Source organism: Carcharhinus amblyrhynchos, unplaced genomic scaffold, assembly GCF_965287045.1.
Source record: "Carcharhinus amblyrhynchos unplaced genomic scaffold, sCarAmb.v2.hapA scaffold_39, whole genome shotgun sequence".
Lineage (NCBI taxonomy): Eukaryota > Metazoa > Chordata > Chondrichthyes > Carcharhiniformes > Carcharhinidae > Carcharhinus > Carcharhinus amblyrhynchos.
This window is the reverse complement of record NW_027649780.1, coordinates 2,428,591-2,439,304: the sequence shown is the minus strand read 5'-3', so window position 1 is coordinate 2,439,304 and position 10,714 is coordinate 2,428,591. Positions and strand designations below refer to the sequence as shown.

Below are 10,714 nucleotides of genomic sequence, written 5' to 3'. Positions count from 1 at the left end.
GCCCACACACAGAACACTGTACAGTTTCTCCTCACTGTGAATCTTGCTTTTTCCTTCCTTGTTCAAAATCCAGTGGTATTTAGGTTACGATAAATGGGGTGATGCCGTCAGATTCTGTTGTCATGTTTGGTTTCAGTTTTCCGACTGCAAATCTTCCCCTTCTGATACTCTGTTGAATCAACATAAAAACAGAAAAAAGGGAGTGAGAGAGAATCCTCAAAAACACAAAGGCAGGTTGTGAAATTGAGCTGAATGAATCTGCTAATTTGTGGGGCTAACACTAGGGGAAAGTTATATCATTATAAGATGATGAATGGGATGGATAGGGTAGAGGTGGAGAGATTCTTCCCGCTCAGAAAGGACAGCAGGACTAGAGGGCACAGCCTCAAGATAGGGGGGGGGGGCAGTTTAGAACGGAGTTGAGGAGGAACTTCTTCACTCAAAGGGTGGTGAATCTCTGGAATTCTCTGCCCGTTGAAGTGGTGGAGGCTACCTCGCTAAATATATTTAAGACGCGGGTAGATCGGTTTTTGGTAGGCAAGGGAATTAAGGGTTATGGGGAGAAATCGGGAAAGTGGAACTGATCCACTTCAGATCAGCCATGATCTTATTGAATGGCGGGGCAGGCTCGAAGGGCTAGATGGCCTACTCCTGCTCCTATTTCTTATGTTCTTAAGTGACCATGAAAGCTGCTAGATTGTTGTAAAATTCCAACTGAGTCACTACTATCCTTTAGGGAAGTGAACCTGCAACCCAGCCTGGGTGTACATAAATCTCAAGCCTCTGCAGGTTGAAAGAGACAGATAGGAGGAGAAAAGAGAGAATGAGAGTAGTGCGTGAGAGGCAGCAGTGAATAAGATATATCATATAATTCTACAATTCCATCAGAACTTTCACAGAATCTCCAAACCCTGTACCTCCATCACCTAGATGGACCAGCATAGCATGTGTCTATGAATAGCATTAGCTCCTCTGGAAGTTAAAATGCTCAGATTAAAAATTTCATGCCTTCTCTGTAACTCTGTACGAGCATGTTGATCAGCTGCGGACCTTCAAGGGAGTTTTTGCCTGCTATTTCAACTTGAACAGACTAATCTTCACTTGCATAGGCCCCATAACATTCTGCTTTTTGACCTTCACCAGAAGGTGAGCAAGGTCAATTTTTTTCCATAATACCAAAGGCGAGATATGAGGATACGTTATGCAGATAAAGGATGAGCAGATGTCAATTTTTCATCAGATGAGAAAGCCAAAAGCTAGGATTTAATTGGCAAATATGTATGTCAGTGAAAGATTTTAAAAAATTGCTTGTTTTGGATTTGCTGTAATTGACTATAATTGCCAAGTTGTTTTTCCGTAATGTCAGAACTACTTGCAATATAGCTGTGTGGTAGTTCTCCTTGTGCACAAGTCATTAAAGGCTTCTCATTGGATGCATGGTGTTGAGCGCTGTTTGTACTGAGAGTCGACTGAGACTGTCTAAGATCGCTAGCACCCAGATTCTTTGACACGCCAACATCTCGTCCGAATCACATACTTTCTCAACCTATCTGACAAACGGTACAGGATAAGCTGAAATTTCCTCTGTTTAAATATTAGGAAGACTGAAGCCATTTTCTTCAGTCTCCACTCCAGCTGCATTCCTTAATTAGTATTTCCATTATTCTCCTTCAACATGATTCAAGACTGAAACAGATTGCTCACAAAAATATTTCACCCCAAGATGGGCTTTCAGCCACATAGCCACATCATCACAAAGACAGCTTAATTCCACTTCAGTGATTTCACCCCAGTCTCACCTCACCTGCTGCTGAAACTCTCATCTATTCCTTTGTTACATTCAGGCTTAACTATCCAAATACACTCCCAGCTGGCCTCCCACATTCAACGTCCCTGTAACCTTGAGATTATTCAAAACTCTGCTGCCATGTGCTTATTCACATTGAGTATTGTTCACCCAACATCCCCATGCTCACTGATCTACAAAGGCTCCGGTTTCAGAAGCATCAGAATTTAAAAATTCTTAATCTTGTTTTCCTTCATGGTTGTGACCATCCCTATCTCTATAATCTTCTCCTGAAACACACTCTCTGAGACACTCATCCAATTCCGGTCTCTTGAACATTCCTGATTTTAATCCCTTCACAATTGGTGACCATTCTTTTATTTGCCTGGGCTACAAGCTCTGGATTTTCCTTCTTAAATCTCTCCATCTCACTTTCCCCCTTTAAGGTTCTGCTTAAAACCTCGCTCCTTGACCAAGCTTTTGGTCACCTGCCCTAATATCTCCTTATGTGGCTCAGTGTCAAATGTTACTTTGTACTCTTGCCTGTGAAACATTTATTATATGAAAGGCATAATATAAAGACAAATTATGGACACTGTGTCGTCGTTTTGGACATTGTAACTCTGGCTGTACTGCCACATTGAAATTACTTCGCACTGTGAAGTCATTTGATGGACAAATTATTCCCATTCTGTCATTGAAGATGGGGGAACATTGCCCCCAATAAACATGACGGCCACGCATGCCCCATTATGGCCCCTCACAAAGATGGCGATGGCGCAGGCGCACATTTTTCACTGGCAACATTGCGGCCGTGAACTCGGGTCAGAAACTGGGAAAAACAGCGGAGCTACACGGTGCAAACGGGTGACCGTGAAATCGTTTTCAGAGTGTGCGGTTTCCCCCACTGTTTATAAAATGTCCTCTCCAGCCGCCATTCGCAACGTTCTCCCTTTCCAATATTTTAATAGACTTACCGATTGCTCATTTTAACAACATCGCATCATCGCCATTTTACGCATGCTCCACTCCCGCCTCCGCCCCGCATTCACTCCGAATGGTTGGAGGACCAGCCTCTCCCACAAGGTCCTCCAGTCCCGCCCCTCGTTCACTCTCAGTGGTTGGAGGACGCCGGTTCGGTCATCTATCCCCGCCCCCTCCTCCTATTGGTCCGAAGCTGCCGTCAATCATCCATGCGTTGTGACGGTTTCAGTTGGTGGGCGGGATCACAGACTCAGGCTGACTTGTTGATTATTGGCAGCGTTTTCTGCTTGGGAATTAGGGCGAGAGCTGGATGGTCAGTTCCCCTGTGTCCGGGGCTGGGGGATTCACACTCATTTCCCCAGGACAGTCATTATCACCGCAACTTTACAGGAGAGTGTCCCGGCTTTGGTAGGAAGGACTACTACTTACAGGGCGAAAAGCTGCAGCATGCTACGGTGCAGAGGGACCTGGGGGCCCTTGTGCATGAGTCGCAAAAACCCAGCCTACAGGTGCAGCAGGTGGTCAGGAAGGCAAATGGGATGCTGGCCTTCATAGCAAGGGGAATTGAATAAAAAAGTAGGGAGGTCTTGCTGCAACTGTACAGGGCACTGGTGAGGCCGCAGCTGGAGTACTGTGTGCAGTTTTGGTCGCCGCACCGGCGCAAGGATATTTTGGCCTTGGAGGGAGTGCAGAGGAGGTTCACTAGGCTGATACCGGAGTTGAGCTATGAGGAGAGGCTGAATAGACTGGGCTTGTACTCGTTAGAGGTTAGGAGGATGAGGGGAGATCTCATTGAGACATATAAGATGATGAAAGGGACGGATAGGGTAGAGGTGGAGAGGTTCTTCCCACTCAAACGACAGCAGGACTAGAGGGCACAGCCTCAAGATGGGGGGGGGCGGGGGGCGGGGGGGGGGGGGTGCGCAGTTTAGAACAGAGTTGAGGAGGAACTTCTTCACTCAAAGGGTGGTGAATCTCTGGAATTCTCTGCCCGTTGAAGTGGTGGAGGCTACCTCGCTAAATATATTTAAGACGCAGGTAGATAGGTTTTTGATAGGCAAGGGGATTAAGGGTTATGGGGAGAAAGCAGGAAAGTGGAACTGAGCCACTTCAGATCAGCCATGATCTTGTTGAATGGTGGGGCAAGCTCGAAGGGCTAGATGGCCTACTCCTGCTCCTATTTCTTATGTTATGTTCTTATGTTAATCGCACCTGCAAACTTTGTGTTTCAAACTGTTACTGAGGAATTAACTAAAAGTGAGTTTAGTTTCATGTTGAACAGGGGGAACAGTTTTTGTCTCATTCTATAAAAGCTGCTTCTTCAGCTTTAAACAGGGAATAAGTCAAAGAAAACTGACCCACTGTGACCAAAAAAAATACAAGATACTGCAAATACCGCCTCAAAACAGAAAACACTGGAAATATGTCTTAGTGGTGCTCTGGTATCCTCCAATAGTCTAATGATGTGTCAGTTTCATAAAGTGACCATGATAATTGTATTTGGATACCAGGATAAGGTGGAGGAGGGGACCTGGCGGATGGTAATCAGAAAGTTGATGTAAATTCAAAGGGCCGAATGGCTTCCTTCTGCACTCTTGGGATTCTACAATTTTCCAGGTTGTGTATCTTTAATTAACCAGATAAACAAAGAATCCATGGAAACTTGTTGCAGAGCTATTTTTATCTGGGGATCTATGGTCTCTTCAATAATTGTTCTAAGCTTATCCATCTGCTTTTTTAATGCTGATTTTATAACAGGTTTTTTTGGTGACTATCACAAAAACATTTTTTTTTAAACAGTAAGCACTGCAGTCATTTTCATAGTGGAAACAAACCTGCCATTTCACTTTCAGCCAGGAACAGATCAAGGTGTAACACCAGTCTCTGATTTCACATTTCCAACATTAAATATTGGGCTTCCTGGTCTGAACACAATTGTAAACGGGCTTCTGTTCCATGTGGAGGAGCCCTGAACAATTAATCATAGAACCCGTACAGTGCAAAAGGGGGCTAGAGAAGGGGGTCTTGAGAGGCAGTTTATCTTAGTTGGCTAGCGGAAGGGAGGGAGCAGCACTGGCAGCTAATGGAATCATCTCAAGTTTAGTGGCAAAGAAGCTCCAGGAGCTCCCCACATTTGTTGCTGGACATGAACATGGAGGCAGCAGGGGAGATGGAAATCCTTTCAAAAAGAGCTGACTTGTGTTAGAGACATTAATAAGACTCAACACACACTGTATATTACACAGTGCCAATTTACTTAACTTAATCCATAATATTAGCACTTGTAACTGGGCTGGAGTTTATTCACAGCAGCAGAAACAGACTACAACAGAGATGGTTCATTCCTGGTTGTGATTGACAGCAAAAGCCAAACACTGTAGTTACTTGTGAATTCTCTGGTGTTTCAGCAGGTTGTACATGGTAACAAAACCCTTTCCACACTCAGGGCAGGTGAAAGGCTTCTCCCCAGTGTGAAATCGCTGGTGTCTTAGCAGTGTGGATGAATGAGCAAATCTTTTACCACATTCGGAGCAGGTATATGGCCTCTCCCCAGTATGCGTGCGCTGGTGTGCCAAAAGGTGAGATGCAGTAATAAATCCCTTCCCACACTCGGAGCAGGAAAATGGCCTCTCCCCAGTGTGACTGCGCCAGTGAACAGTAAGGTCATATGATGTCTTCAAACCAGTCCCACAGTGAGAGCATTTGAATGGTCTCTCATCAGAGTGAACATGCTGATGGCGTGTTAGTTCCCCAGAACTTTTAAAACACTTCCCACAGTTTGGACATTTGAAAGGTTTCTCATCAGTGTGGACTCGCTGGTGTTGCAACAGTCGGGATGACTGAGTGAATCTCTTCCCACACTCTGAGCAGATAAATGGACTCTCCTCAGCGTGAATTCTCTGGTGTTCCAGTAGGTGGGATGAAGTAATGAATCCCTTCCCACACACGGAGCAGGTGAATGGTTTCTCTCCAGTATGAGTGTGCCGATGGGTTACTAGTCTGAACTGGTCATAAAATCCTTTCCCACAGTCCCCACATTTCCACAGTTTCTCCCCAGTGTGTCTGCGCTTGTGTTTCCACAGGCCAGATGATTGGCTGAAACCTTGTCCACACACAGAGCACAAGTACGGTTTCTCCCTGCTGTGAACGGTGCTTTCTCCTTCCATGTTCAAAATTCAACAATAGCCAGGTTGTGATAAATTGGGTGAATCTGTCAGATGTTGATGTGATGTTTGGTTTCAGTTTCTCAATGCAGATCCTCCCCTTCTAATATCCTGTGAAATTGATTTAAAAACAGAAAAAAAAAGGAGTGAGAGAACACAAAGGCAGGTTGCGAGATTACTAGATTCATTCAGCTCGATCTGTGACACATCATCACCTCTAAATTCTTCTCCAAGTCACACACCATCCTGTCCGACATCTAGTACTGGATAAACAAAAACTTCTATCTCCTAAACAGAGAAGACTGAAGCCATGGCAGATGGAGTTTAATTTAGGCAAATGCAAGGTAATGCACTCTGGTAGATTGAACCAGGGCAAGACTTACTCAGTTACAGAGAGTTACAGAACAAAGAGCGTTACATGTTCGTAGCTCCTTGAAAGTGGAGTCACAGGTGGACAGAGTGATGAAGGCGGCATTTGGCATGCTTGGTTTCACTGGTCAGAACATTGAATACAGGAGTTGGGATGTCGTCATGTTGAAGTTGTACAAGACATTGGTAAGGCCACACTTGAAATACAGTGTGCAATTCTAGTCACCCTGTTATAGAAAGGATATTATTAAACTAGAAAGAGTGCAGAAAAGATTTACTAGGATGCTACCGAGACTTGATGGATTGAGTTATAAGGAGAGGTTGAATAGACTGGGACTTTTTTCTCTGGAGCGTAGGAGGCTGAGGGGTAACCTTATAGAGATCTATAAAAATAATGAGGTGCATAGACAAGGTAGATGGTCAACATCTTTTCCTAAAGTAGGGGAATCTAAAACTAGAGGGCATAGGTTTAAGGTGAGGGGGAAGAGATACAAAAGTGTCCAGTAGGGCAATTTTTTCACACAAAGGGTGATGAGTGTCTGGAACAAGCTGCCAGAGGTAGTAGTAGAGGCTTTTAGCTTTTAAAAAGTATTTAGTTTTAAAAAGTATTTAGCTTTTAAAAAGTATTTAGCTTTTAAAAAGTATTTAGCTTTTAAAAAGTATTTAGCTTTTAAAAAGTATTTAGCTAGTTACGTGGGTATGATGGGTATAGAGGGATATGGGCCAAATGCAGGCAATTGGGATTAGGTTAGGCATTTAAAAAAAAGGGCAGCATGGACAAGTTGGGCCAAAGGGCCTGTTTCCATGCTGTAAACCTCTATGACTCATTGCCTTCAGTCCCGCTACAATCTCCTCTGCCATGGCCACCAACTGCATCCCTTGCGGGTGGCACAGTAGCACAGCTGCGTTACAGCTCCAGGGACCTGGGTTCGATTCCCGGCTTGGTTCACTCTCTGTGTGGAGTTTGCACATTCTCCTTGTGTCTGCATGGGTTTCCTCTGGGTACTCTGGTTTCCTCCCACAGTCCAAAGATGTGCAGGTTATTTGATTGGCCATGCTAAAATTGCCCCTTAGTGTCCTGAGAATATGTAGGTTAGAAGGATTAGTGGATAAATATGTAGGGATATGGGGATAGGGCCTAGGAGGGATTGTGGTGGTGCTCACTCAATGACCAAATGGCCTCTTTCTACACTGTAGGGTATCTATAATCGCTCTCCCTGACAATTGTCTGAGGCTGAACCAGTCTGTTCACAACCACAGTGAAAATACTAAACCCAAGATGAGCTGCAAACTATGTATCCATATCATTACCAAGACCACCTGATTTCACCTCAGTAACATTTCCCAGCTCCAATCCTGTCTCAGATCATCTGTAAAGTTAAAAAGTAAAAGTTTATTAGTCACAAGTAAGGCTTACATTCATACTGCAATGAAGTTACTGTAAAATTTCCCTAGTCACCACAGTCCAATGCCTGTTCGGGTCAACATACCTAACCAGTGCGTCCATCAGACTGCAGGAGGAAATCCAAACATCCAGAGGAAATCCAAACAGACATGCAGAGAATGTGCAAACGCATCGCAGACAGTGACCCAAGCCAGGAATTGAACCCAGGTCCCTGGCGCTGTGAGGGAACGGTGCTAACATGCCACCTTTTTGCTGTTGAAACTCTCATCCACTCTTTTGTTACCTCCAGAATTAAAGTCCCTGTGATTAGTGTGCCCATGTGCTTACTCACTCCAAGCCTTGTTCACCCATCACCCCTGTGCTCACTGACCAACAAAAGTGGCCGGTTAAGAATCACCTAAAAGTTAAAATCTTCATACTTCTTTCTCCTGAATTTCCTTGATTTTAACTGTTATAAAGTCAGAGGTTTACAGCATGGAAACAGGCCCTTCAGTCCAACTTGTCCATGCTGCTAGTTTTTTTCAAAACCCCTAAGCTAATCCCAATTGCCCGCATTTAGCCCATATCCTTCTATACCCATCGTACCCATATCATTGTCAAAACGCTTTTTATAAGACAAAACTGTATCCGCCTCTACTACTACCTCTGGCAGCTCGTTCCAGATACTCACCACCCTGTGTGTGAAAAAATTGCCCCTCTGGATAATTTCGTATCTCTCCCCTCTCACCTTAAAACTGTGCCCTCTAGTTTTAAGCTCCCCTACCTTTGGGAAAAGATATTGACTATCTAGCTGATCTGTGCCCCTCATTATTTTATAGACCTCTATAAGGTCACCCTCAGCCTCCAGAGAAAAAAGTCAGTCTATCCAGCCTCTCCTGATCATTCAATCCATCAAGTCCCGGTACCATCCTAGTAAATCTTTTCTGCCCTCTTTCTAGTTGAATAATATCCTTTCTATAATAGGGTGACGACAATTGCACAGAGTATTCCAAGTGTGGCCTTACCAATGGCTTGTACAACTTCAACAAGACATTCCAACTCCTGTATTCAATGTTATGACTGATGAAACCAAGCATGCTGAATGCCTTCTTCACCATTCTGTCCACTTGTGATTCCACGTTCAAGGAGCTATGAACCTGTACCCCTAGATCTTTTTGTTTTGTAACTCTCTCCAATGCCCTACCATTAACTGAGTAAGTCCTGCCCTGGTTCAACCGATCAAAATGATTCACCTCGTGTTTGTCTAAATTAAACTCCATCCGCATTCTTTAGCCCTCTGGCCCAATTGATCAAGATCCCATTGCAATAACTGTCTTCATTGTCCAACATGCCACCAATCTTTGCATCATCTGCAAACTAAGTAACCATGCCTCCTATATTCTCATCCAAATCATTAATACAAATGTCAAATAACAATGGACCCAGCACTGATCCCAGAGGCACACCACTGGTCACAGGCCTCCAGTTTTAAAAACACTTCTCTACAATCACCCAAGAAGCCAATTTTGTATCCATTCTTGTCAAGAAGCCAATTTGGTATCCATTTAGATACCTCATCTTGGTTCCCTGGAGATTTAACCTTAAGCAATAACCTCCCATGCGGTACCTTGTCAAAGGCCTTGCTAAAGTCCATGTAGACAACATCAACTGCACTGACCTGATCTACGTTCTTGGTTACACCTTCAAAAAACTCATGTGAGACATGATTTTCCACTCTCAAAGCCACGCTGACTGTCCCTAATCAGTACTTGCATCTCTAAATGCCTGTAGATCCTGTATCTCAAAATACCTTCCAACAATTTACCCACCACAGATGTGAGGCTCACCAGCCTCTAGTTCCCAAGCTTTTCCCTGCAGCCCTTTTTAAACAAAGGCACCTAACATTTGCCACTCTCCAATCTTCAGGCATCTCACCCGTGACTATCAATGATTCAAATATCTCAGCTAGGGGACCCATTATTTCCTCCCTAGCCTCCCACAATGTCCTGGGATACACTTCATCATGTCCCAGGGATTTATCTACCTTGATGCACTTCAAGACTTCCAGCACCTCCTTCTCTGTAATATGTACACTCCTCAAGACATCACTATTTATTTCCCCAAGTTCCCTAACATTCATGCTTTTCTCAACAGTAAATACTGATGAGAAATATTCATTTAGAATCTCACCCAACTCTTGTGGATCCGCACACAGATGACCTTGTTGATCCTTAAGAGGTCCTACTCGCCACCTTTGTTGGTCATATCTTAGCAAGTCAAAATCTTAGCATTAGAACGTCATCCCTTTGAGAAGGTAAACAAGAAAAGCTGCTCCCATTAGATGATCATTAAGAGAGTCACAGATTTAAAATTTTTAGCAGTGCAAGTGGGCTTATGAAAAGGAAACTTTACACACACACAGCGAAAATCATCTAGAACTTGCGTTCAAATGACCAATAACATCCAGGTGCTGGCACATCGAATGACTCTTTCGGGGGTTTTGACGTGACGTTTGAGAGTTTCTTGTTTATTTGCTTCTAATATCCTGCAAAAGAAATTCATAGAATTCACTGTTAGGCCAAAATAGAAATCGACGGGACGCAAACGTTTGCGCTGGCTTGGCTTTTGTGCCTGTAAATGCTCCCTGTCTAGTCCCCTGTTAAAAGGAGTTTCCAAAAGCCATCAGTGAGTCCAGGGTAGTCATTCACAACCCTCCTCCCCTATTGAGCAGAGCAAGGTGAGCGCGCATGCGCCCTGCTGTCCATTGCTCCTATGAAGATTGCGGCCGCTCACCCGGATCTGAAGCCGCCGCCCCACAGCTGCTGCCACCGCCGCCGCCGCGACCCGTTTGACCCTAACGCATGGCCCATCGGTACATGTTACTGTTTCCATCCCTCCACCGAGTATTAATAAAACCTGTCCACCCGCTCCGCTGTCTCAGTTACCTTCCCAAATACGCAGTTTCTCTCCAAGGTCGGAGCCCAAGCCCCTGTCAACCGCCATTTGTCCTGCAAGGGCGCATGCGCC

At 44.5% G+C, this 10,714-nt stretch overlaps 1 protein-coding gene across 1 annotated transcript; it reads right to left on the bottom strand.

Moving 5' to 3' along the window:
* Positions 1-5,006: 5,006 nt before the first annotated feature.
* On the bottom strand, positions 5,007-10,714 carry LOC145335615 (uncharacterized). The gene is made up of 3 exons (XM_080181419.1): positions 10,633-10,714; positions 9,878-10,232; positions 5,007-6,045 (listed from the first exon to the last, which is right to left on the bottom strand). Exon 3 carries the CDS (start codon positions 5,935-5,937, stop codon positions 5,152-5,154), a length of 786 nt encoding a protein of 261 aa, XP_080037545.1. The 5' UTR covers positions 5,938-6,045; positions 9,878-10,232; positions 10,633-10,714; the 3' UTR covers positions 5,007-5,151.